The sequence below is a fragment of the Acanthopagrus latus genome, chromosome 21 (assembly GCF_904848185.1).
Source record: "Acanthopagrus latus isolate v.2019 chromosome 21, fAcaLat1.1, whole genome shotgun sequence".
Classification (NCBI taxonomy): Eukaryota; Metazoa; Chordata; class Actinopteri; order Spariformes; family Sparidae; genus Acanthopagrus; species Acanthopagrus latus.
In genome coordinates, this window is record NC_051059.1 from 24,221,729 (window position 1) to 24,248,306 (window position 26,578).

Consider the following 26,578-nt stretch of genomic DNA (forward strand, 5'->3'; position numbering starts at 1 on the left):
TGCAGAGCTCTGTGTTTAAGGCCTAACGGAGCTTGTCATCTGAACGACGGTTACGGCTTTTTGTGGTGGTTTTTTTTTTTTTGGAGCTTTCTCATCGTAATGACAGAGAGACGGGAAGCAACAGGCGGACAAGAGGGAAGAGAGGTAAAGAAAGAGGGATGAAGCTACAGACACGTCAAACCAAGCAGGACTCTTTAGATATAGATTCTGTAAGCTTCATCTCGCTGCTCAATCGTCTGAAAGGATCAGCTTTCTCTCACATGGATTTGACTCTCCACATGTTGAATTTCATTTTATTCCAACACATTTTTCCTGATGTTAAAAATGTGTCTCTTCTGGGTATTTTTAGGAATAGAGAGGACACGTTATCAGGCCCATCAGCGAGTGATATGACTCTGCTGATCGTACAAACAACAGGTCATTTTTAGCATTTCAACAAACAACCGAAGCCGTTGTGCTCCCGGTGGAAAAACTGTAACCCGGGGAAAAGAGATTAACGTTTCACAATTCGCATTATATTTCTACGTTTCTACATTTTCAACTGTTTACATTCTAGACGGACACGAAACATCGTTGTTTACGCTCGCCTTGTTTCATGACGGTACCTGACATGACATTTATTGGGGGATTGTAACAAACGTGTTACGACATGTTGCGACAATATTTGAAATAATCGCACAGCTTTAATTAGATTGAATGTATTTATATCATATGTAGTTTGTGTTGATGTTTTAACTTTTTCATAATTTGCTTTTTGTTTCTTTGTTGACTCTAATTTGCTTCGAATGTATATATAATGACATTTTTACTTTTAGTATGTTGTTGTTGAGTTTGTTTGTTTGGAGTCTAGAATAGCCGATTAACATCCTGTAACAGAAATAATATCAATTAATATCAATAATCATAACTTCCATTTCACTTTATGTAATATATGATAATAAAACAATATATATGAGTGTTTTACTGTAGAAATGACACATCAGATATCTAAAACTGAGTCGTTTTTTGTTGCTCTCTGTCTTTACGATTCATTATTTAATCCACTGTTAGATGCATGAAAATGTTCTGAGACTAAAGAACCAGAACAGAGAGGTTCTGGGCGGTCTCGTCAGAGTGTGGAGTCTGTTTGTAAGCAGAGCAGCGGCTCCGTTTAGCAGCCGGCTTCAATATGCTGCTCCGACTGTAATGGGTTTTAAATGCGGCGAGGAGGAAGGCGGCAACATGGCAGGGGGATTACCTGAGTGAGTACAAGGGCTGTTTTTAACTTGTTAGAGGGTGGAGGGCCCATATTGAGGCCAACACACACACACACACACACACACACACACACACTCACGCTCCCCCACACACACGCTGTCCTAGTTTCCGAGCCCGTCTTCTATGCCAGAGCATCCATCTCATCTGCAGGTCACCCCTGTTGCCTCCAAGGACAAACAGCCCATTAGCTAAATGAGCCTGGGGTCCCGTGCACCTGTCTGCTGCACACACACACACACACACACACACACACAGAAAATAACAGATACACACACTGGATTGCAGAGACGGACAGATACAGGCACGTAGCAACAGAAGACAAACAGAAAACATGAGAATGACACGTACACAGATGATAAGAAACGGTCGATATTAAACACACACACACACACACCACACGTACACACACACACGTACACACACACACACACGTACACAGGCTGCAGCTCAACAGAAGCTGGTGGTGAGGAGACAGCAGCCAGACGCGCTCAACAACAACAGGGATACTGTTGCTCTGACAAACACAAGCAGCAGCAGCAGCAGCAGCGCAGAGACGCACAGACGTGACATGAACGCCTCGTTCACACCAGCAGACCTGACACAACACAACATCAGTGAATCAAACCGGCTCCTTTCATTCATCCTCCAACAGCTTTAAGACAAGAAAGTCACAGCTGTGATCGACTTGGAGCACGTCTGAATTATCACGACAGGAACTGGAAGTCAAAGAACTGACCCTTTAAATTCTACATCCTATAAAGGTGCAGCGTTCAGGATCTGAGCCTGCAGGAAACTCCTGCACAATGTTTTTATGACTGAACCTGTTGTGTGAGCCGACAGGTCTGTGGGAGTCTGCCATGTTAGACTTCCACGTTCCTACAGAAGCCCAGAATGGACAAATGGACTCAGCAACACTTGTGACATTCACACACTGATGGCGGAGGCTGCTGTGCTCACCAGGAGCAGTTTGGGGTTCAGTATCTTCCTCAACTTTAATGTGCAGCTGCGCCAGAATTGAACCAACGAGCTTCTGATTACTGGATGACCGACTTGACCTCCTGAGTAACAGCCACCTCAAACAAAGTCACTGACTCTGGAGAGGATCTTTTGTGTTTCAGCAGCCATCGTGGAGGAGGGTGAGATGATAGACGCCGCTAAATCTGACAGCCTGGACGTTTAAACTGAAGATTGATGGATCCTTCTTCCATTAAAACCCCCCAAAACTTTCAATAATAGGCGTCGACATCAAAAACAAATGATAAAAAAGTTCGCTGATAGTAAATGGCGCGTCGACCCGAGACCACTGGACTATAAATCCCAGTGTGATCGGTATATTTGCGATCAAAGCTCAAAATATGAATCATCTCACATCTTATATGGGAAATTATTTCTTTTTTTTTTTTTTTATGAAACCACACCAGGAAAAAAACGAAATGTTCCTCTGCGCTGATAGTCTGCTGACCCACTTTTGAAGATTTATTACACCGACTTTCTAATAACATCCTGTCATTCATCAGTCACGGCTCCATTTGCACCCTGGAATTAAAGTCGATACCAGCAGATTTGAAGTATCAGAAGTGAGCCGCACTTTGTAGTTTTGGAGAGAACAGACGGCGGAGCTGAGCTCCGGTGTGAATTGGAGGCCTCCTAACCCCTTCTCTCTCTTCTATTACTGCCTTCCTCCTCATTTAAGTGCCAAAAGAAGCACTTGCCTATCCATTTTTCATAATATAATGTGCCGCTTTTCAACGTTGCGGCCACCTGGGGACAGTTATTTCTGGATTCCTGTGATTCTGTGAATGGTTATTGCTCTCAAGGGTGAAAACAAAACAAAAAAAAAGAAAAGAAAGAAGAGGAATCTCACGCACGTCCCCCCACTTCTTTTTTTTTTTTTTTTTTCATATCTGATGTATCTCCGGTCCCCATCGGTGGAAACTGAAGTGGTCACAGGAGACTTTGCCGTTTGGCAGCCACTCAAGCGGACCCAAGAGGGAAGAGCAAATACAAATGTAGGACACGGGAGCAAGGTTCCTTCCTCTACGAGCCGTGTTTATGTAGGTCTGCCCTGCTAGCATCCTGCCCCAGCTGGGGACTCGCTGTCCTCTCCCATGGAATTCTGGGTCTTTGAGTTTATGTAACTCGCAGCTTTAGAGGTCAGTGTACCAGAGGTTCAGCGGCTCGGGCTGTTTGGATAACCTTGGACGAAGAGTGTGGAAACAATTCCAGTTCTATTCCCCGAGAGGTTATTTTAGGACGCAGGTCAGCGAGCCTCATCGAGCATCTGACAGAACAGATGGTGTTCAAGTTTTTACGAACGCTGGTCTTATCGTCTGAGATTTGGTTTTCGTTTCTACACTTAGATCTAGAAACGTGACACACAGTGACTTCAACGATGTCCAGCAGTGCAAGAAACAAGCAGCCAGACGATCAAACAGGTTGTAAATCAGCCAAATTTTCAGCCTGATCACCTGAAAAACTTTCTTTGCGTCAGTTTTAGGGGTGCTGAGGGTGAACCAGCCAGAACCTTTATCAGGTTCTGATAAAGTGGACGGCCTGCTCTACCTTCCGAGCCACAGCTGCCCAAAAGATCTGGAAACACGTCTGCCTTTACAAAGTTTACAACCTGAACAATCGTCTGACCGCTGGCGTTTCTTTCCTTGTCAAGACATCTTTAAAGTTTTACGACACCAGATTCCCCTCGAACACAACTTCAGAGTCTTTGATTTGTTACTGTCGCTCCCTCCCGACTCGGCCCCGGCGCTTCCAGCCTCCTGCGACATGTAAAATATCATAAAAAAGTATTTATTACAGATTATTGTTCATCGCGTGCAGGAAGGTGATTCATGACGGAGCAGACCTGTAGAAACCTGGCTGAGCTTCAAGTGAATTTAAATTGGCTGTTTTCCACGAGGCGATTCATCACGTTCAGCCGAGCGTGCAAGACAACAGCAGCAGCTCGGCTTCTGTTCTAGTTCAGGCTCTTTTTTTTCCTTTGTTTTTATCTGATGCTGCTGTTTAATGCAAGCAGCCGCGTCCTGTAAAGCGCAGTCGGGCACACACCTGTCTTGAAGACCTCGTAGCGAACGGAGAATCCGGCCCCGTGCGTCTCGTAGTCGGAGACGAACTTGATGAGGAGCTGGCTGCCGCTGGAGATGATCGGAGACGGTGCGATCTTCCCGCAGAACTTTCCCAGCATGGGCGAGAGCTCGTCGCCGCCGTTGTAAACCTCCACGTAGTCGTACCTGTGAGGAGGAGAGAAGAGATACGGATTTAGGTTCACGCCACAGACAGACGGGCCGATCTTTGAAGGAGCTCACGATTGATTTTTACATTAACTCGTCCCGGAGGATTATCGGGCTCTGTGGGTTGTTTGTTCCCTTCTGCAGTGTTTTTTTTAGGGGTCTTCTCTTGAACGCACGCAGCTGCTGAACAAACACACTCGTGAGGATCTGTCGTGTCTGAGCCTGAACTATCCGCCCAAATAACCATCAAAAAAGTTCATTAATTATTCTGTGATTAGCGGGAATGCGATTTTAAAGAGGCGGCTCGCTGATTTTTACAGGAGACAGTCGATTTACTGCAGATGTTTAACAAAAAGCTAGTTTTCCAAGCTGATGACACAATCAAGTTGCATTATGGGAAGTGTAAGATCAAACGCCAGAGAGTAGAAATAAGTGTATTTTCGCAGCTTTTGTTTTCTCTTTTTAGTCCCTTAACTTTAAAGAAATACAGCCTCAATCATTCTTGATTTAAAGCCTAAATTATAAAGTTTGGTGCAAGTTTAACCATAATTTGACATGATTAAAAGAATTAATCTTCGTGGGTACAACACAGTCTTTGCTGGTGAGGCTAAAAAAGCCTGTGAAACCACAAAAAAAAAAAAAGGGGAAGTCATATGTGTTTCATTTCCTGATTTTGAGTGAATTGAGGCGTTTTCCTCAAATACCGATCTGGTCAGCTGATCCGCGTTTGTTTGCAGTGTTTTGTCTCCAGAGTTGACGCTGCTGCCGGACCCTAAATCACAGCAGCTGTCTCGAGTGAACGACGGGAGATTTCCACGTTGCAGCAGCAGATTTCAGCACTTTATTCACGGACGCAGCAGCTGTATAATGGATTATTTAGAGTGCGCTGGGGAGTGACGATCCCTTCCTTCGCATCGGGAAAAAAAGTTCAATATCTATGTTTGTATCACATCAACAGACTACTATGGCTGCAACCAACCAACTACTATCAGTGTTAATCATGCGGTCTATAAAATTTGGGAAAATAGTGAAAAACGTGGATCACAGCCTGAGATAACATCTTCAAATGAAAATATTTACATTTAAGAAGCTGGAATCAGAGAATTGTGACTGTTTTCGGTCAAGAAGTTACTCAAGCTGATAAATAGATTGTCAGAATAGTTGAAAATTAGTTTAATATTTGACGACTAATCGATCTCTTGTTGCAGAACTAGTAGCAGCCTGCAGTATAATACATCAGCCGTGTCAAATGCGTGCAGGTAAAAGGACGAATCACAACAGAGCTGGGACGAAGCGCTGAGACGGAAGCTGCTGTCTCTCGGCGTGATGAAAAAGGAGGGAACGGGCAGCGACAGAAAATATGAGCGCCGGGCGGCACGAAGCACCGGGAGGCCCTGAGGATCCCACTGAGCGCACTGAGAGACTCCATCAGTCTCCGCTGCCTCTGCTGGACCTCCCACCGCCGCCGCACCACCTCATTCTTTACCCAGCCCACACCCCTCTGTCCACCCACTGCCCGCTTCACAACAACTCAAGTGTGTGTGTGTGTGTGTGTGTACTCTGAAGGTGCAGGATATGTTCCCATTAATCGAAGTGCATTTTTTAAGTGCAGTAACATGGTGTGTGTGTGTGTGTGTGTGTGTGTCCCCTCCTCCTCTCCCTGCGCTGTACTGTAGCTGATTGAATCACTGAGTCTGTTGAGGATTCACATCATACATGCGTGAGAAAGCGTGCCGAGATTCAAGGTGAGTTCAAGTCAAATTTAAAATATGGCTGATTAAAAACGGGGTCCAGGCTGCAGCTGAAAACATGACCGGGCCTCAGCGGACACAGGAGAATAAAGCCTGATGGACTGTCATGTCACGACTGTCATAACAGACGCACGACCTGTTCGGCTCGTGACCCTTTTTTATAGCCCAGAAATGCTGACTCGTGCACATGTCGCCGATGTCTTTGAGCTGAGCGGGTCAACAAAACCAGTCGCCTGGATATAATGTTTGCAGCGGACGTTTCTGCAAGGTCGACGCTGGTGCCAAACGTGACGTATCACGTACACATGACATGCTCGTTAGCCACCTTTCACATCAGGAGGTGGAGGGGTCGCTGGTGATGGCGTTAGCACGAGCAAACAAGGCTGCAAAAAAGGCCGACAACCGTTAAACTAAACCCGGGAAGTCAGACCATCTCCATCCAGGATAGTGGTGAACAAAACAAGTGTTCTGATCCAAACCACGATGTTTTCTGAACCCTAACCAGGCGTGTTTTTTTTTGTGACAACAGGGAAAACAAAAATTAAATCCAAACAAACGTAAAGTCACGACATAAACAATCGGAACAAATCTTTTGCTGCGACAGCAGCCTCACAACCCAGAATGCATTGCAGCCCCCCTGAAAGTGATTCTGGGAAATTACTCTCAAATTGCAGCTGACATGGCAGCCTGCAGGGATATCTCCTATTTATACACTTTAATAATGTTTTTTCCACTGAAAAAAAGACAAAATATTTCCACCGGGTGAACATCACAGACTCCTGATAAGTAAATACGTCCCAGTCGACCCTTACAGACTCTTTTCCTGTAGTAATAATAATAATAACAGCAGTAGCCGTGCTGTCTGGACCTCTCTGATAGAAAACTTATCAGAAAATCAGACCCACTTCTCTGTAAACTCGACTTATCGGCCGGCTGTTTTTCCCCACAGGCTGCAGAACTTGTTCGGGACTTTTCACGAAAACCAGGTCGCACATGTCAGAAATGTTTGACACAGTTTAAAATTAGACCGCAGAGATTCTCGGCGGATCATCTGCGCTGACCATCAGACCTGACCCGGCCTCAGATTTCTCCCGCGACTGTCAGGATGAGGAAAGCCCCGGTGGAAATCAATTCGATGTAGTCTGCGATACCTCAGACGTTAAAGACCGTGGAGCAGCTTACGCGGAACATCGGCGTGTACGGCATGTGGTGTCGAGAGCGCCACGCCGTCTTTTATTATCCCCGCGCTGTCTGAAAGCACCGTGTGACTGTTTTGAGAAGAGCTATACAAATAAAAAGCACATGATGCGGAACTTCTTATGTGCTATAACGAACCCTCTTCCTCTTGCAGCCAGCTGTGGAAACAACTTCGAGGGAGCTGAAGTCGATCAGGGTAGAAAAAGTAGCACGACCCGAGTGCCCACGTCAGCTGTGGTGTCCCTGAGCGAGACAGATAATCCATACCAGCTTCTTTTTGGGGTCTCGGTGTTCGAGTCGAGCCCGACCTCTGACCTCTCTGACAAGAGAACAGGGGGTTCTCCTGAGGAAGCTGGCTTAGAATATCAAAATATTCCTCTCTCAGGTAAGAATGTGTGTCTAATGAGAGCCCCTCCCTGCAGAAACACACATCCAGCGACAGGCCTCCTGACCCACCTAGATAAATAACCATGCAAGCTTTAACTTTTTTTTTTTTTTTTTTTGCTCCAGCTGTACCAGACGTATAGCGTTCCCACACGGTGAGAAAACTTCACGGAGCAGTTTTGGACTGAAGCTCAGACAGTCGGCTTATCTCACACTGGAGGAATTCAGCAGTTGACCGCTGATTTTCCTCACGGCTAACGACGTTAGCGTGCAGACGGGCGGCCCGTGAGGTGAGGTGGAGGCTTATCAAAGGGTCTCTTCATGAGATTGATGTGGGGAATTTGTTGTCCTCCCTCAAATCTCTGACAGACATCTTGATTTAAAGGGTCTGGTCTATGTACAGTGTGTGAACAATGGGCGCACGGAGAAGCAGGTATAGACTGTACATCACTGAGCACAAACATGCTGTCTCACCCAAATCATTAGCGAGAGGCCTTTAGCTTCGAGCCAGGGGGTTATCAGAAACATGCAACGTCCAGTTAGACCCTTTAAAATTAAGCTTGCTGACAAAGATTTCAAATATTGGACTTATTGTTGTGGAATGGCTGCAGCTTCGTTGGGTTTAGGCACCAAAACTATGAGGTAAGTTTCAGGAAAAGATCACAGTTTTGTTCAACTTGAACTTCACGGTTTCTCTGGTCTTTAGCCGGTCGAGGATGTGGACAGTGTTGACACCCCTCAAAACTCCACATGATCTAAAGGAAGCTAAGACATCATTAAACTAGAATATATCCCTGCCAACTGCCTACTCATAATACATCCGTTTTTTTTTACTTTCACAAAGATCCATCATTACTTCAAGGGACGGATTCCAATTCCTAGATCTGCTTTGAAAGTTAATGAGTTCTATTCAGGGATGAGACTCATCCTCCATCCAAGATTTGTGGAAATCTGAGGCACAGGTAAAAAACACAACCTCCTTGGCGAGGTAAATATATATTTTTAAAAGGCTCAGTCCACGCAATCTCTTGTCCCGAGCATGAACCAAACCAGGGACGCTGTTATATGGCCTCTTTGACTTCTAAATCTCATTAGGACATCCTTACATAAGCAAAAGGTTTGAAAAGATTTTAACTCTCACAAGAAACAAGCAAAAAGGTGTTTCCCTTAGAGAGACAGAGACCTGATCAATACAGCCCGCTCTCACACAAGCATAGAGGAGAAGCTGCTGGTAGCAAACACACAACCATTACAACTGTATAAACAATCAATACAAATTCAAAACCCAACACCAGCAGCAGCAGCAGCAGCAGCAGCACAGCTCGGACTTATAAATCTGTAGATACATCTAACTTTCCCGGTCTAACCCACCAGACTGCGAGCCATTTTCTTAGCTTGTATCCACCTGTAAATGATTAATAAACAACATTAATAAACCTGTTTGTGAGATTTTCCTCTCCGACAAACACACAGAAGTTCTCAGGCGTGTCTGCGCCTGCGCGTTATGTACTATTAGCGCTGACAGCTGAAGGCATAAACAATATTTTCCATGTTAACATCGAGGAATTTGAGCCGGAGGTGAACAAAAATCTGTTCTTCCTCTCCGTCTCTCTCTCTCTCTCTCTCTCCTTCTCCGGTTTTATGTCTTCGGTCTTTTTCCTCCATGTGTTCGCAGAAAGCTTTACGCGCCCGCTGAGGAATGGACTTAAGAGCTCACTTGTAAAAGTTCTCAGCGCCGACGGTGATGTTTAGGTGATGGCGGGTTTTTTTTTTTTTTTTGTATTCATGGCATCAAACCTCCAGCTCCCTCCTCCTCTGCCCTCCCCCCTGCTGGGTCTTACAGAGAGTCATAAAGTAAGAGCCACAGGGTGAGAGAAGATGGAGGGAGAGTGTATGAATGTGTGTCGGTCTGGATGCAGATGGCTGCCTTCAGTCAGTCAGTCAGTCAGTCAGTCAGTCAGTCAGTCCTGGAGGCAGTCGGTGTTTACTGAGACAGGCCGTTTAATGAAGTGCCTCTGTCTCTTCACACTCTAGTTAAGGAGAGTCTCTCAGTCTGCAGCCCTGCAGCCTCCCTCCCCCCCCTTCACAACACTCATTAACCACACCGGACACTCTAAATGCAGCTGTCCGTGGCAAATGCCTTGCTCAAGGGCAAAAAAACCCAAATCACCGCTCCCATCTGCGGGGCCGGCAGCAGATGTTTGAATTAACAATTCTGTGCCGTTAAGTGGGACTCTTAGGCACGGCGACGCACAGAGCAGGAGCTGCAAGTGGACTACATGTCAAGTTTAATGAGCAGACGGTGGCAGGAGGTGCAGGGGCAGGTCAGAGATGGAGAACATGTCGGCTGCATCCCAACAGCTCAGTCGGCAGAACCAAAATGTTTCAGCTGGTTAATGTTTACGTATCATATAAATGTCTTTACAACAGCTTTCATGTTACGATCACACTGCATGTACACGAGACAACTTTTATTTTTAGGAGGTAAAGAGGACCATCATGGCAAGATGGCCGCCACAAACAACTAGATATTTCAACGTGAAGCCAAAACACGATCTCTTCCTAATCCTTACCACGACCACGGCATCGTCACAACGTAAAGTTAAACATTAAACCTTAAGAAACACAAAGTCTCTGGTCTTCATGTTGAAGAAGAGGTGTTATTCTATTCTATATAAACTGTATAATACTATATTTATAAGTCATACAAAAAATAATCAAATCTGTTGATTTTAATAGCAAAAACCCTCAAACAACATTTATTTGCCCTGGGTTTTGCCTCTCAGGCTGACAGAAATCTCTGCAGACAACAAATTCATAATATTCCTCCTCAAACTGATTATTTTGTTGAAGACACAAATACATAGAATTGATAAGTTCTATACCAATTTTAAATTCAATGGTGATAGAGCATTTTAATATTGAAACTTAGACCCTTGTTGGATCATTTTAATAAACAACTGATGCTGAAAATAACAGCTTGACTTTTAACCAGGTGCTCTGTTCTCCACCAAACACCAAACCTTTAATTTAACCCTTCAAGCAGCAGAAAAAAAAATCATTTTTCAACATTATTATACCTGAATCAATTTCAACAAATGGCTGTGAAAAATAAATCCAATCATAACAGAGAAGAAAATCCTATAAAAACTCATTATTATACTAATTATCAAGACGTCTCATTATCGCCCACGCAGCCTAACAACTGACCCCACGGAGCTGAGCGATACAACCTGACCACATGCAGCGACCGCTGAGCGTCAAACACTGTTTGCCAAATAAATAAACCTTTTAAATAAATACGATGCAGATGGAGAGCGCAGGATTTTCACACGGCGCCGCATTCCATCTCGCCTTTCTTCCCAAGCTACCGAGCTATAAGCAGACGCCCTGAACCGCTACGCCTGCACACTGCAGCTCATTAACACGCCGCGCTGTTGTGTTGTGTTGTGTTGTGTTGCGTTGCGTTTCCCCCCTCGCGGCTAACTTTCTCAACGCACATCTGGAAGGTATCACGGGAGCATTTATGGTGGGGTGAAGTTTTTGAGCGGTTGGCACGTTCACCTCCTGCAGCGCAAGAATAAAAAAAACGCTGAGGCTGCGAGTGACTCAGTGTTTCTGCAGAGCGGCGGCGTCACGCCTTCTCTCTACATCTGTCGGTCACTTATTCCGTCCGACTCGCTCGCTCTCCCCTTCGTCTGTCTGTGCAAACACTGTCTGCCCTCCACCTTCCTCTCCAGACATGAAGAGATTCTTCCAAAGACTCGCACCTCTCTATAAACCATGTGGCTTTGAAGGGAAACATTCCACTCGATACACCCAAAACCCAAACTAGTTGGCATTCCCCCGTGTTTCCCCAGCAGGCCTCGATCTGCTGCATGTAGTATTTCCCTTCATTACCCAGAATGCCTCTCAACAACCTCAGGAAAAGGAGTGTGTGGACTCTGCCTGACAGAGAGAGCGATCCAGAGAGCGTTTCGATCCAGTCGAGGGAGTCAGACTAGTGTGGATCTTCCTACGTAACACGTGCGAGAGAGAGAAGCTCTATGAGGGTCTGATACCAAAATCTGAAGTTCACCATCGACCTCAAACATCGCCTGCTGTCTTACAGTTTTGTCAGCGTGAAGTCACTTTGTCTTTCATTCACAAAGAGAAGAAAAACGGCAGGAAACGTAAACGACAGCAAATACAGGGTGATGCCGTCTTCTGTTACTTCCTGTTTCCTGTTATTGATTCTACGTGACACCAAATATGACTTCACACAGGAAGAAGCTGTGCTATAGAAGAGCTACCTCAGAATACGAGTGAAGCTTCTCAGAAAAAGATGCTCAAACGACCTCGACGTGTGACAAAAAAAAATGCCACTTTTCAACATTATTCATGGGAAAGTGCAAGAAATGCGTCATGATATTCTCTTTATTATTTGTTAAAATGTTCTGAAAATGTTAACTAATGACTAAAAACTCTTCGCACTTCACAGCACCTGCAGCTGAAAATGGCTGCTGCTGGTTCTGGCGTGATATCGTGACATCATTCGGACCCTGGACCCGATACGTACCGCACACTACCCTCTGGCTTACAAACTGCCAACAAACTGTGCAGGAAATGTTCATTACAACCATGATCAGCATGTTAGAGATGCAAGATTAGATTGACTGATTAGCTAGTTAGCTAAAAGAACATTACATCTCATACGCTGGATTTCACACTTCATGATAAAGATGGTGACTTTGAGTATGTTTTAATGTATCTTCTCTTTTTCCTCTCGGACATCGTGCAGTTTGGTTTGTGCATGTGTTGCTAACTACAACACATGTTTAGGATTACATAATGTGGCCTTATGTTTAGAATGAGTCATGACTGAACTTGACTCATTAACTCTAGTGAGTTCTCTGCTTCTCCTAATGTTAGAGTAACATGATGACGCACCATTGTTGTGCAGTTTTGCAGCCGAGTGATTTCAACTCCAAGCTGATGTCCCGTCGATGTGATGACCCCGACATCATACCAATCCATAAACTCACACGTTGAAGACCTTTTCTCATCCGAGCCCGTGTGTCCCGAACACCTTTCAACACCGAGCGATGCCCTCGACTCCACATCTGACATGATTATTATGCTAAGTTTACGTTTTCGTCTCTCAACACCCCAAAAAAGCAGCTTAGCCGTTCATCATGTAGAGTTAGCATGTGAGCTGACACAATACAGGCTTTCTTATCCGACGTGCACATTATCTTATTATAGTCTCGCTCGTGACTCTTTCGTGCAGACTTGTGGGCACGTTTCAGTCTCACTGAGACATTTGAAGCGTACGGGAATTAAATAAAACAAAAAAACAAAGCAGCATGTTTTGGGTCAAAAGTGATTGAAAGCTTAGCTACACTGAGCATTCAAAACAACGACCTCGCTGTGCTTAGATTTATCCTCCGTGAAAAAAACCAGAGCCTCTCACACACACACACACACACAAACCTGTATTTATCATATGAGGACATAACCTTGGCTTAGATGAGCTCCCTTGAGGCATACAGTGACTTTTAACATCACCACTAATTGCTAACTCCAAACAAAACAAAAACAAAAGTCTCAACTCTAAATCTGAACGGTTTACCTTGTCGGGATCAGTTTTTTTTTTTTTTTTTGGTCTCCAGTTGGGAGGTAAGTCCCTCGATGTGAGCCGGTTTGTGTTCCCACAATGTGAGTAATACAAGTCCAGACACACAAATACACACACACACACGCACACAGAGAAAATGCTGCAGGCTACAGTGTTCAGATTTTGTGCTACACGAGTGGTTTTTGTGTTTTAGTGCTGATAAACTCAATCTGACCAGTCGTTCTGAGCTCTGCTGGGAGGCTACAGATGGCACATGTGTGTGTGTGTGTGTGTGCGTGTGTGTGTTGTATCCAAGTGTGTGAGCAGAGAACCACACTACGACGCCACCTGCCATCACACACACACACACACACACACACACACACACACACACCAATCCATCCCTCCCCGTTTCTCACCTCCCCCGTGTTCACCAAAAAATCTACATCATCTCCCTCTCACTGACTTACTCACTCACACACACACACACACACACACACACACACACACACACACTTGAGTACTCACTACAGCTCATGCCGTCTCTCCACGAATAATACTCTTAGTCAGTTTCCTGCTGTAGTGGCAGATACAAACAGGGTCATGATCATGCATATAAATTGATTTGAGAATACAACTTGCAGTTCTGTATTAATAGGGAATTTGAGCCTGATGAAAGACCAAGGTTTGATGCTTCCGGTATAATAAAGGCTGGACTGGGGGAGCAGCAGGTGCAGCTACAGCTCACTCAAGGCCACAGATAGGGGCCTGGGTGAGACACTTTGTAGGCCTTAAGGAAGTCAGACAAAAATGAGAATAGTAAGATGACAGTCTCGCGTGATCATGACAAGGGGGGTGGTCCAGGAGGGCACTGGTGACCTGGACCTCGGGTATAAAAGAGGGTGATCGGGGCAGATTTCTCAGTTGCCCCGGGGTACCTCATGGATTTATAACTCTTCTCTTGGAATAAACACCTTTTTGGACTGAAGACTTGCTGCCTCGCCTCTGTTTTGGACTTAGTCTCTGAGCGGTCTTGTCTGTTTTGGACTTAGTCTCTGAGCGGTCTTGTCTCAAATTTGGACTTAGTCTCTGAGCTGTTTTGCCTCTGGTTTTGGACTTAGTCTCAGAGCCGTTTCTCCTCAGATTTGGACTTTAACTTTTGAGCGGAGTCACAGAGTCAGATAGTGGAATAATTGGACGGATAAGGAAGGTAGTCTCCCACTACATTTTGGCGAGCTAGCCAGGAGGAGCGGCCCGGTACACAGCCTGCGGCGGCGGACCGGGAGGGACGGGACGGCGGATCTCAGGCGCGCCCCACATACACCATTAAGGGATATATTTATATCTTTTCTTCATTTACGAGTGATACCGTCTACTCCTTCCCAGCCCCAAGTCTCAGGTATTGTTCTAAAAACCTCTCCAAAAGAACCTAAGACTGAGAATTATGAAAAATAAAAATTAAATTAAGATAAATTTAATTAAATTATTATTGTAAATTTTCCTTTATAAAAATTAATAAGTAATTTTAAGTATTGTTATTATTATTAGTTTTGGTTGTATAAAAAAATAAAAAAGTAATAACCTGAATTGAAGTATTTAAGAGGCATGGCAGCGGCCTTCAGGCCAAAATTGTGAGTATGTGTGATTGATAATTATATATGTATGTTTCATGTATGTTTATGTAAAAGTATGATTTAGTCAAGTCAGTTCATGTGCGCAGCGAATTATGTCTGATAAATAATGTTCATGCATAGCTTGCCCTAACCACCTTTTAATGATAAAACAAAGTATGTATGAAGAGGGATGGATAAATGTGAGAGAATGCTTTTTAACATGTTAATTTGCATGTGGATCTGTATGTGTCTGAGTCTTGGAAGTGGAATGGTGTGGTATGTTGTAAAATATGTGGCAGTACTGAGAATAATGGCACAAGGAAACTGCACTAAGCAGTTATCTGTTAAAACAAATAGCTCGAGCTGTGGAGTGTAAGGAGACGGGACAGATAAGTTGAAGATAAAATGCGCGTTGATGTCGGAACAAGTTGTTATTGTTGTCTGAGTGTCTTATCGGTTGTTATCGTTGTTGTTATCCGAGGAAGTCGGTGATAAAGTGGTATTGTGGAAATCTGCAGAAGTCGCTAATAAATTGTTATTGTGGTTTGAGACTATAGTAAGAGGTTGTAGCGGCCCGTGAAGAGGGCCGAAAGAACTACAAGTCTAATCTGTAGTTGTTGTTGTTGTTGTTGTTGTTGTAAGTCGTTAAATAAGGTGTTGTTGTGTTGTGAGATTTGAACAAAGAGCTCATTCGACCCGGGGGAAGGGTCAAGAGAACTGGCGGTCTTACGAATAATCATTGTGCCCTCTCAGGAATGATTTAGACGCGCATGAAGTTCTGTTTGGCGGGGAAGCCAAAATCGCTGTGCCCTCTCTGGAGCGATAAAAAGATAATGCGGATCCAAGAACAGCGCCTATGAAAGAGGGCTGTTATAGTGAAATAGCTGTAGAGTAGAAGAGAAGAAAATAATATAAGGCCTTTGTAAAAATATGTACATAAAGTGTGAAAACTGAAAAAAAAAATGCATGAATGTAAAATAGAGGAGTAAGGTACCGTGTAAATAATAAAATAGAACAAGTGAGGCAGGACAAATTAAAAGAAATAGATAATTGTAGTAGAAGAAATTGTTTTTTGTTCTTTGACAAAAATACGTAAGTAAACAGTTAAATTGTTTAAATAAAAAAAGAGAATAATAATCGGAAGGCCAGAGCAGGAGCAATCTAATCCAAAAAAGATAACGGCAGCAAGGAAGAAAGAATAGAAGATAAAAGTAACGCAGCGCCAGCTGTGCCAGTCAGCGTCCGACAGGATGGGCATAACACACAGTAAGCGGCCGACGGGACTGACACCCGCAGAATTAGTAATGTTAAAACACCCAACGCAAAAGAGAAAAATTCAGGAGTGCATGACAAGATGGCACGGGGTATCCTCTGGAGCCACAAAGTGGCCGTTAGCAGGGACCTTTGACCTAAATTATTGTGACTGAATAGAGGCTGAATTACAGAGAAAAGACCTAAAGAATGATGATAATAAATGATAATGATAAGTAGAAGGAAACATGACAATTTCCACTGTGAGAAGTAGACGGGAGAATAGTGGGAAAAATTACAGTAGAGGTGAGAGAGAGAGGGCCAGAAGCAGAACACACACATACAATCAAAAATAGATCAGGGGAGACCTTGAAAACCAGCCAGCGCCCAGCACAGAAAACAATGAGACACTGTCAGGGCAGCTGCAATTTAGACTTCAGCCAAACCTTCTGCATTTAGCAGAGAACTTAGACTTGGAGTAGAGAGCAAGCATTAAAATCGATGCTGTGACAAATAAGTAATAAATAATAATAATAATATAGGCGGCAGGTAGAGCAGGTAGGCTCGTCATCGGAACAAGATACTGAACCCCAAATTTCTCCTGATGTGCAGTTGGCACCTTGCGTGGCAGCCTCTGCCATCAGTGAGGGCCCTGCGCTGAGCTGATGACTCGTCCAGGGAGTGCCCTGCCTTCACCCAGACAGATAACTGCGACTGGCTCCAGTAACAAACCCTGCGACCCCATAAAAGGGATGAAGTGGTGACGGACAACAATAATGATGCTAATAATAATAGTAATAATAATATTTAATAAACAATAAGAAAATAGTAAATAATAACAGAATAGTAAATAATAGAAGAATAGTAAGTAATAAGAGAAGTGTAATTAAAATAACTGATAATTATAGGCAAATTAAAGTAATATGATATGATAATAAATTGAATGATGAGGATAAAGTGGTGGGTGATAACACAGATACAAGCATAAAAATGAAAATAAAATAATTACTGATGACTATTGCGCCACTAAACGGGACATGGAAAATCAAGGTGTCGGAACGCATTTTTGGCTTGAACAAACATATTTTGATGATGAGGAAATTGGACATTGGAAACTGAGCAAGAAATCAGTCAAACATTATGGCATTTGACGAAAGTTGGTAATACAGACTCTTCCGGTTTGTAATCAATGTGCTGTAAAGAATATGATCAGGATGTGAGAGGAGGAGGAGAGACTCCCATTTGGAGTGTCAGAAAGTCATATAAGAGGCAATTATCTCTACATGAGGGGTTATCGTTTTGAGAGGGAGTAAGATATGAAGTGCCGTGAAAGTATGTGACCTCCACTCTGTTGTATTTAAGTCAGTAACATTTGGAAGACTGGAGAGAACAGTCTGGACCTTCCCTACATGCAGCATGCATTAAAGAGATCTGATTCATCACACTGAGTCTAACATTCTTAAGATATAAGATAATCCTTATAGGTGAGTAAGAAATTGAAAGGAAGTGACTTATGCAAACCTGATAAAGGGTAATACAATGAAAATAATAGCATATAATAGGAAGAAAATATAATATGATACAATATGAGATACTGTAATAATGATATGATACAGTACAGTATTACATGAGGCCCCACTACAATAAAATGGGTGTATGAGTGAAAATAAATATATGAAATAAGTATAAAGAATAAACTTCGTGGTGACATTCAGTGACTAGTATACAGCCTGTATACTACAGGGGTGCGTTGCTCGGAACGAATGTGTCATACAAACCAAAAAGTTACCCAAAGTTAGTGTGTGGTTGATGAGATCCATCCATACACTGTATGGGAAGAGCAGAATGATTGTGAAATTTGTTTGAATGATAAGTCCATTGAAAGTTTAAGCACATCTGTCCCAGTGAGTCAGCTGAAAACATAAGGAACAAAACCGGAAATTTATAAGCTCTATCTGACCCTCTTACAGGCTCTGCTGAAATAATGGCAGACAAATGGGGAAATAATGTGGTTAAAAATGTTCAACTTTGGCACTGTGTCACCCATGGGGTGCTTCCAGTAAAAGGCACATTAAGCACAGAATGTTTAAGATAGTGTAAAATATGTTAAAAGAAAAGGTAACAGGAAAGCAGGAAAGAAAAAAAGGTAGACTGACAAGTTTTTAAAATCAGTAGTGGGACTGAAACGGTAATGGGAAAATAGAGTTTGAGTAACATAAAGAAGAAACAATGTAGGGCCAGAATTAGGAATTGACCTCCTCCATGCTGTCTCCACACCTACAACCCTCCTTTAAACAATAACTTCTCCACACAAGGTCAGGCATCCCAGGATGACTCTGTGAAGGAGGGAGGAGGATATCCAGTACACCCTGTCTTTTCAGCCCTCTTTCTCTCTTCTAAAATGAGTCACAAATTAACCTTGCTTCTCCAAAAAAGCCTTTTTCTCCACCAGCCAGCTTCTACTGACTACTGACTGCGGAGTCGAGATCACTGAGGGGATGATGTTCCCCGACCCCGTGCTGAGGCAAACAAGGAAGCAGACTGTCATTGAGATCCAGAAGTGTTTTATACACAGGCCATGTCAGCCAAACAAATTGAAGGAGGCTACAGAGGTATCACCTGACACAAAGACTGGAGTCGGGTGGGCCACAGAGTCCTGGACAAAGATGGCAGGCACTGCACAACAGCCAGAGGAAAAGGAGACTGGGCCCGTATCAAATTATCAAGGAAAGTGCAACAGCACTGACCAGATAAGCTATGCTGCAGAAGTAAGGTTATGGGAACCCCGAGCTTAATCATCAAGAAGGGAGAGATCCAGAGGAATCCTGACCACATGCACCAGCTAAAGGTGTCTGTTCATTTCCCAGGATTCACCTTGACACAGCCAAAGGAGACAGCAGAGGTCAGAGGTCTGAACTTTGAGCAGCACATACACAAGACACACACACACACACACACACACACACACACACACACACACACACACACACACACACAGAGGGAAACACTGATTGAATGTTAAAGTCTAAGCTTTGCTTTCTGGCAGTATTTGATAGCTTTAGGGCTCTAAGCAAGTTTGATTTTTAGAAATATAAAAGATGCACATTCTGTTGTTATCCTGTTGTTGACTGTTAGACTAGGTTAAAGAAAATATCCACTCAGCCCTAGGGCTGTCAAGGTCATTGCTCATTCATCAGGGTGCCATTGTTGACTCTCTCATTTCACCATGTACCTCCCCCATCTTGCCCGAAAAAGAAACCAAAAAAAAAAAAAAAAAGGGGGGGGAGAGATTTTTAAAATACTTTAGGGTCATAAATTAAGATGCTGTAATGACTGTGGGTTTTCAGTTACTGATTTAACAAATGCATATTCTAGCATTCCTGTTTATCCTGACTCACAGTTCAAGGTTGCTTTCACTATCAATGGTAAACTTTGTTCATGGATTTGGATGCCATAGTTTTCTTCTCCAGTCCAACTTTGTTCCAAAACCGCAAATGAAAACAAATGATTGCCTTATTGGATTTAGCAGGCTATTGTTGTCCATAGATTGAGCTTTTTCTCATTCATTTTTTTTTATTCTTTTAGGCCTCCCAGACCATAGACGTCCCTTAAAGAAAAAAAAATCATGAAAATAAGACATTTCTGAAATGGTGTTTATTTAAAAAAAAAAAAAAAAAAAGAGTAGTCCCACGGTGACGAAAAGTGATTAATAGATCATTATTTTTAACTTTACGTAACTTTAACGTTATGACCATATCTGATATAATTATGTGTCCTCTAACTGTTTGTGTTCTGCATGCTGTTTCATTTAACCTCAGAAAACCAAAAAGAACAGATAATTAAATATGTTGCAGATAGGGCGCAGTTTGCCTGTCGAATTTTGATGCAAGACGCTCCAACTGATGGATCCTGCTTCAGAGACGTGACAAGCAACAACACAGGTTAAGAAATTGTACAGTTGCTGCCAGATGATATATTTACCACAGTCCAAACAATCTATCTTGCCCAACCATGCTCAGCACAGCTTGCAGAAATTAAAGCTTTTAACTGCCGCAAAGCAAATTATCAGAAGGCAAGCGGTTAAATGTATACTCACAGTGGGCTATGCATACGCAGTGTGTCATATATATGGAAATATCTGGAAACAGAGAGGTTTTCTCAGAGCGGAATGGCACACCAGTAATGCATGGAGCAGCCATCTTAACACTAATTCAAGCATTCATCTATCAAGTGTATCAGCTATTATCAAGTGTGCTGCTCACCAAAAAAGCAGTTCCCTAATAGCCAAACGCAATAGCCTGGCTGACGAGGCCACTAAACAAGCTGAAACCGGTACATGTGTTGGACGGTTGAAGGCAGCCGAAAACTGTGAACCACTCACCACTTTACCATCCTTAATAGCAGCCCAGAAGGAGGCTGACATACGTACAGTTAGTGTGGTTAAAACGTGGTGATATTAAAACCACTCAAGAAGACCACCAGAAAGGTTTATGGTGTAAGCACAGTAGATAAAACTTTAGCAGAATGTTTGTGCAAACAATACTCTGAGGAAAGCCTTTCCTGCTGCAAAATTATACAAATTATACAAATGTGTTTGCCAGAGTGCATGAATTCTGATAACGAGTCATCTTTTGATAGAGATAAAGATTAAACTAGGAGTTTGAGACCATGGACTTCTGAAAATAAAGACAGTTCAGGCTAAAAAGGGCAGAGACTATCCAGGGTGGAAAAAAAAAAAAAAGAGCACTCTTCAATTTGGGCTAAGAGAAAAGAAAAGGGTATTTGTAGGACAGAGAAATGCAGGTTAAAATACAGCCTTAAGTCCATGGACGGCAAACATCGGATAAATAATCAAAAAGCAAGGTAAATTAAAGTCTAAATTAAAGGAAATGTGAGAATAATGCATGCGAGAACCAAAACTGAAAAAAACACACACAAAAAAAAAAAACAATCTGAACTGAAAATAAACAACGATAATAGTTGTTAACAAAAATCGAAGACCAACAAAAAAGTTTCAGTTAAACCAACAATAAATGTTCGAACATTCTTATGGGGGTTTAATAAAGTAAAAAAGTAGTGTATGAGGTTGTTGACTGTGTGTTGTCAACTACCTGTGTCTTGAGTGTGTGTTGAAGAATCTACTGGAAAAATTAGTGTTTCCTAAAATAAATTGTGCTATTTTGCAGTGTTGTGTGATTTGGTGCTGATGTAACTGTCAGACATTGGAGACATTTTTGCTGTTCTAAAGAGCTTTGTATTACTGTTAATAAGTGGTTAAGTGTGTTGCAGTACTCAAACGATGTGAAGGTTATTAGACAAACTTGATAGTTCTGGTCTAAAATGTGTGTGCTAATAGATATATTAGTATTGAATGTGATTTATGAGATGGTTGTTCTTGTGTGTTGTTTTTGACTTATGAATACTATTCGTGCAGGCTAAGAGTTTATAAATGCATGTGTAAAGTGTCGTTGAGATAAGGAATCCAAGTGACGGTCGGTTGAGGTTACAGCCGAGGAGACACATCCCCGGGCAGGTTTTATATTGTTTTAAGAGCGGGTTCCTATCTCGCTGATGGCTGAGGGAGTTGTGTGCTGAAAAGTTGTGTTTCAAACTGCAGCTCCATTGCTCCTCCCCTGGTGTGTGTGAGAGGGGGGATGCTAGCGCCCCCCGCTCTACTGCACGTCCGGTGTGACGTAATCACCCTCCCTTTCTCTCCTCGCTGTCGACTGGGTCCAAGCTCAGTGAACTTTTCCTTTTTTAGTACATCAAGGTTTTGTTGTGTATTTTTTTGTTGTTGTTGTTTTTCAAGCTCCTTTCAGCATGCTGTCTCATTAGTGGTTGTTGTCTGAAGTGAATACCTATATGCAAGTGATATATACAATTTACGACGATTACATATAAGCTGCTATTTCAAATATTATAACCAATTGTGTTGCAAATACAGTTTAAGCCAGTTTATATTCAAGTAAACGCTATGATCTGTTCTTTGGAGTTACAGGGTGTGAGCTGAAGAAGGCTGTTGTTAATCAAGTAGCATTTGACCAACCTACTCTATTGCCCAAATGGTGTGTTCATAACAAAGAAATTCAAAGCTAATATTAGAACTGAAATATTAGAAATGATATATAATGATGTTGAAAATACTGAGATCCTTTACAAAAAAGCATATATATAAAGTGTCTGTGTTGATTGCATCATGATTTTCACATCAAAGTTCACATACCTGTTACAGAAGAAGTAAAATCATCATTTTAACTACAGAAACATCAAGCATCTAATAAAAACATACATATAACATGTCCACAGTCACAAGGTTCAGTAGAACATGCCAGTGGTATATCAAAAACTAAAATAGCCAAAATCATGGCTGATGGTAATGGTAAACTCACCTGAGAAGATGCTTTGCCATTAGCACTAATGTCTATGCACTCACAAACTAACAGACTAACCCATCTAACCCTGCATGAAATGCTCACTGGATGCCCAATGCCACTGCCACAGTGCAGGGGCCCTATAGAGGGACCGCTTCAGCAGCACTATTTATGGGGTTTAACTCAAATCTACAGATGTGTCCTCCAACAGGTGAAAGACTGATAGTAGTGTCGGAGAGGCTGCCGAGGATGATGCCACCAGCACAACCACGGGCAGTGACACCCTGGAAAGCGCACGTGCAGGACCGTCCGGCCTGCAAGATATACACCACCCGTCCACGCCTGAATTCTGGCCAGAGTCAGAGCGTTCTCTGACTCAGATTAATTTGTTTGTTTTCTTTCTTTTTGTGCTAACCCTTTCAGGTTTCGCAAGGGGGGAGGTAGAAAGAGAAGTCCTAATGACATGTGCCACTATTAACACACCACATGTTAACTGTGCACTTACCATGGTCACCTTAGCCACAATTACAAGGGCATAGTGAAAATGGGAGAACTACTACATCTTCTGTATGTAAAAGCTGACACATATGGTTGTTCACTAACCACCGATGGCACAATAGCTAACGCTCCAGGTTAACATTGGGTGGGACTACCCCGCACCACTGACTGTCAAGAGAATGGATGGTGACATTACAGGTAATACGCACAAACACGTCATGTTAGGACACAGAAACAATCAGAAAATGAAACTTTTAGAAGCCAGTAGATGGATTCGGCTAAAGAGTAACTGAGAAAAAAGAGATTTGGCCAAACTAAGAAGCACAGAAAAAGACCAATAAGAGTGTATTGTACGTTACAAACGTCAAAAGAATACCACTGCCAGGAAGTCACAGAGGTGACTGTTCGGATATAACTGAATGTCTTGCTTGTTGTGCAGTGCACATGGCAGTGAAATTGGATAGATGGAGTTCCAACTCTCAAATATGCCAATGAAAAATTAAAAACAATGACAGCTATGTAAACTTGATAAACTAATCTTCCTTTTCTGTGTAGCACGAGGACGAGTTGGTGTATGTAACCTGGAGAAACACAACCAACCTGACGTGGTGAGACTAATGAAGTGCAGCAATGAGACCTGGTATCCGGCCACCAATGGGGGCAATGCTACCACCATAAAAATGTGTGAATCCAGCCCTTCAACAATTAGCCCAACCACAACTACAGGATGAGCTCTCAGTGGATAATCAGCTAGGAAGACAACATCATGGATAGAGGTCAAAATGTAATTTAGATAAATGTGCCAGCAAGGCTGTGAGCCTGGCTAAGGTTGCTGTCCACTCCTGCAGAGGAACAATCCAAATGGATACAACAGAGCAGAGGTATCTGTCAGTGCCTGCACCCTCCAGGAAGAAGGGTGAGCTATCAACACAGAGACTACTGTACAAGGAGAGAGACAGGCTGACAGGTTTATAAATTATGTTCCGACAATTGTACGACGATCCCTTGTATTCAACATAGTTATGTAGAGTCAAATGTTGTAAATGTGTTGATGAAGAAAAGCGGGCACTCATTTGTGAAGGTCACGTCAGAAAGCTGAGTGCCATAAAAAGCACAAGAAATGTATTAAACCAGTGTGGTTTACAGGAAACCAGTAAGTTCATAGGGACTCTGGTGTAATGTTGGCCTTAGGGCCGCCACACTAACCAAGGCAACACCACGGGTAATATGTCACCAAGGCTAACAAATAACCCAAGCGTGTCATTTAAGTCCAGGTGCTAAGATTGGATAGAGCTCTTACCTGTCTTTATGTAATTGGATCATTGGAAAAATACCAGAAGAAATTTTTTTTTTACAAAAACAAAAGGTGGTATGAGAGTTTTATGTCAATGATCTAATAATTACTGATCTAATGTTCGTTGAACTGACCAAAAAGGGATTGTCATTACAAAGTGTGTCTAGATAATATTCTAATTCTAGATGGTTTAAGATGGTGGAAGGTGGTTTGTCTATGTAATCATATGCTTTTCTGAGAAAAAGAGAAAAAAAGGGCTATGATATATTCACATGAGCACGAATTACCTGATTATGCATGCTTAAAAACAAATCTAGAAGTGTTGAGTGGTGTAGTGCATCTAGAGTTTGATTCACGTGTGTTACAGTCACAAGTGCCTTCAAAGAAGTTAACCACAATGTGTGATTTAATGCTGTATGTACACATATTATGTTTGCACCCACAGAACAGGTCAGTTGGTGGGCCACATGGCAGGGCATTTTACCTCTCATAAACAGCTAATTGGAGAGGACGTTTCCCCAGTCATGTTGCCAGGTCAGAATAGAAACCTGTCAATGAATATCACTGGGTCATCTGTTTGAGGGCAGGTCCAGAAGATGGCTCAGGGAGAGCTCTCAACTATCGTCTTGATAGTTGAAGCACTTCCCTGTGGGTTGATACTCATTATCAGTCTCGTAGGATGGGGTTGCATTTACACTGTTTGAAACTATATATATCGTGTGTCATTTACAGTATACTCAGGCTGTTGTTTCTGTTATGATGATAAGACGACTGCACTCCCTGATGTTAAAGTTTGAAGTGTTGGTCCTTTTAGAAGGACCAAAGGGGGGACTGTAGTGGCAGATACAAACAGGGTCATGATCATGCATATAAATTGATTTGAGAATACAACTTGCAGTTCTGTATTAATAGGGAATTTGAGCCTGATGAAAGACCAAGGTTTGATGCTTCCGGTATAATAAAGGCTGGACTGGGGGAGCAGCAGGTGCAGCTACAGCTCACTCAAGGCCACAGATAGGGGCCTGGGTGAGACACTTTGTAGGCCTTAAGGAAGTCAGACAAAAATGAGAATAGTAAGATGACAGTCTCGCGTGATCATGACAAGGGGGGTGGTCCAGGAGGGCACTGGTGACCTGGACCTCGGGTATAAAAGAGGGTGATCGGGGCAGATTTCTCAGTTGCCCCGGGGTACCTCATGGATTTATAACTCTTCTCTTGGAATAAACACCTTTTTGGACTGAAGACTTGCTGCCTCGCCTCTGTTTTGGACTTAGTCTCTGAGCGGTCTTGTCTGTTTTGGACTTAGTCTCTGAGCGGTCTTGTCTCAAATTTGGACTTAGTCTCTGAGCTGTTTTGCCTCTGGTTTTGGACTTAGTCTCAGAGCCGTTTCTCCTCAGATTTGGACTTTAACTTTTGAGCGGAGTCACAGAGTCAGATAGTGGAATAATTGGACGGATAAGGAAGGTAGTCTCCCACTACACTGCCTCACTCGTATTCATAGCACACCCACATGTGCACAGGTTTTGCGCCTCTATACTTGTGAGGAGCCGAACGTGATTCATCTTCGACGGGATACAAGCGGAAAACTGCTTCTCACGGCATTATGGGGGATAGCAGGTGGTGCGGGATTGAACTCAGACGCAAGAAAACGAAAGGGGTCGAATGTTGACAAGAAATGTAGCTGAAATTTAGCTGAAGTGCTGCAAAGATCTGCTCAAAAACCCCCCCTGTACTGTGACGCTTGGCTCCGTGGTTACAGGTACATGAATATTACAGGAACATGAAGTGCTGCTTGGCACAAAGTCATGAAAAACGGTGGGAGAAAACTGGCAGGTTGCTTATTAACAAACTGACTGCTAACGAGCAAAACTTAGTACAGGCCTGTGCAACCAAGTCTGGCTCTTAGATTTAGGCACCAAAACTACTTGGTTAGGTTCAGGAAATCAGCGTAACAGATTATGACTCCCAGCTCGTCAAACACCGCAGCTCGGTCAGCGGCCTTAAGCCTCAAACTTTGATACTCTACCTACTCCTTTACCTTTAGTTTGGGCAAAAATAGTAGTAGTTTTTCAAAGACAAGTTAGCTGACAAACGGTCATTGCGTTTTCGGTACAAAAACGACTT

General features: G+C 43.0%; 1 protein-coding gene and 1 long non-coding RNA gene across 6 annotated transcripts in view; one reads left to right on the forward strand and one right to left on the reverse strand.

Moving 5' to 3' along the window:
* Positions 1-26,578, reverse strand: part of LOC119011827 (neuropilin-1a-like) — a 93,157-nt gene that overhangs the window by 50,667 nt on the left and 15,912 nt on the right. For all 5 annotated transcript variants that reach the window (XM_037085240.1, XM_037085239.1, XM_037085238.1 and 2 more), the window contains exon 3: positions 4,318-4,499. In XM_037085240.1, the coding sequence (XP_036941135.1) occupies positions 4,318-4,499 (182 nt within the window). The remainder of the gene's footprint in view (positions 1-4,317; positions 4,500-26,578) is intronic.
* On the forward strand, positions 14,528-20,083 carry LOC119011829. The gene is made up of 2 exons (XR_005072282.1): positions 14,528-14,826; positions 18,744-20,083. It is a non-coding gene; the product is annotated as an uncharacterized LOC119011829 (long non-coding RNA).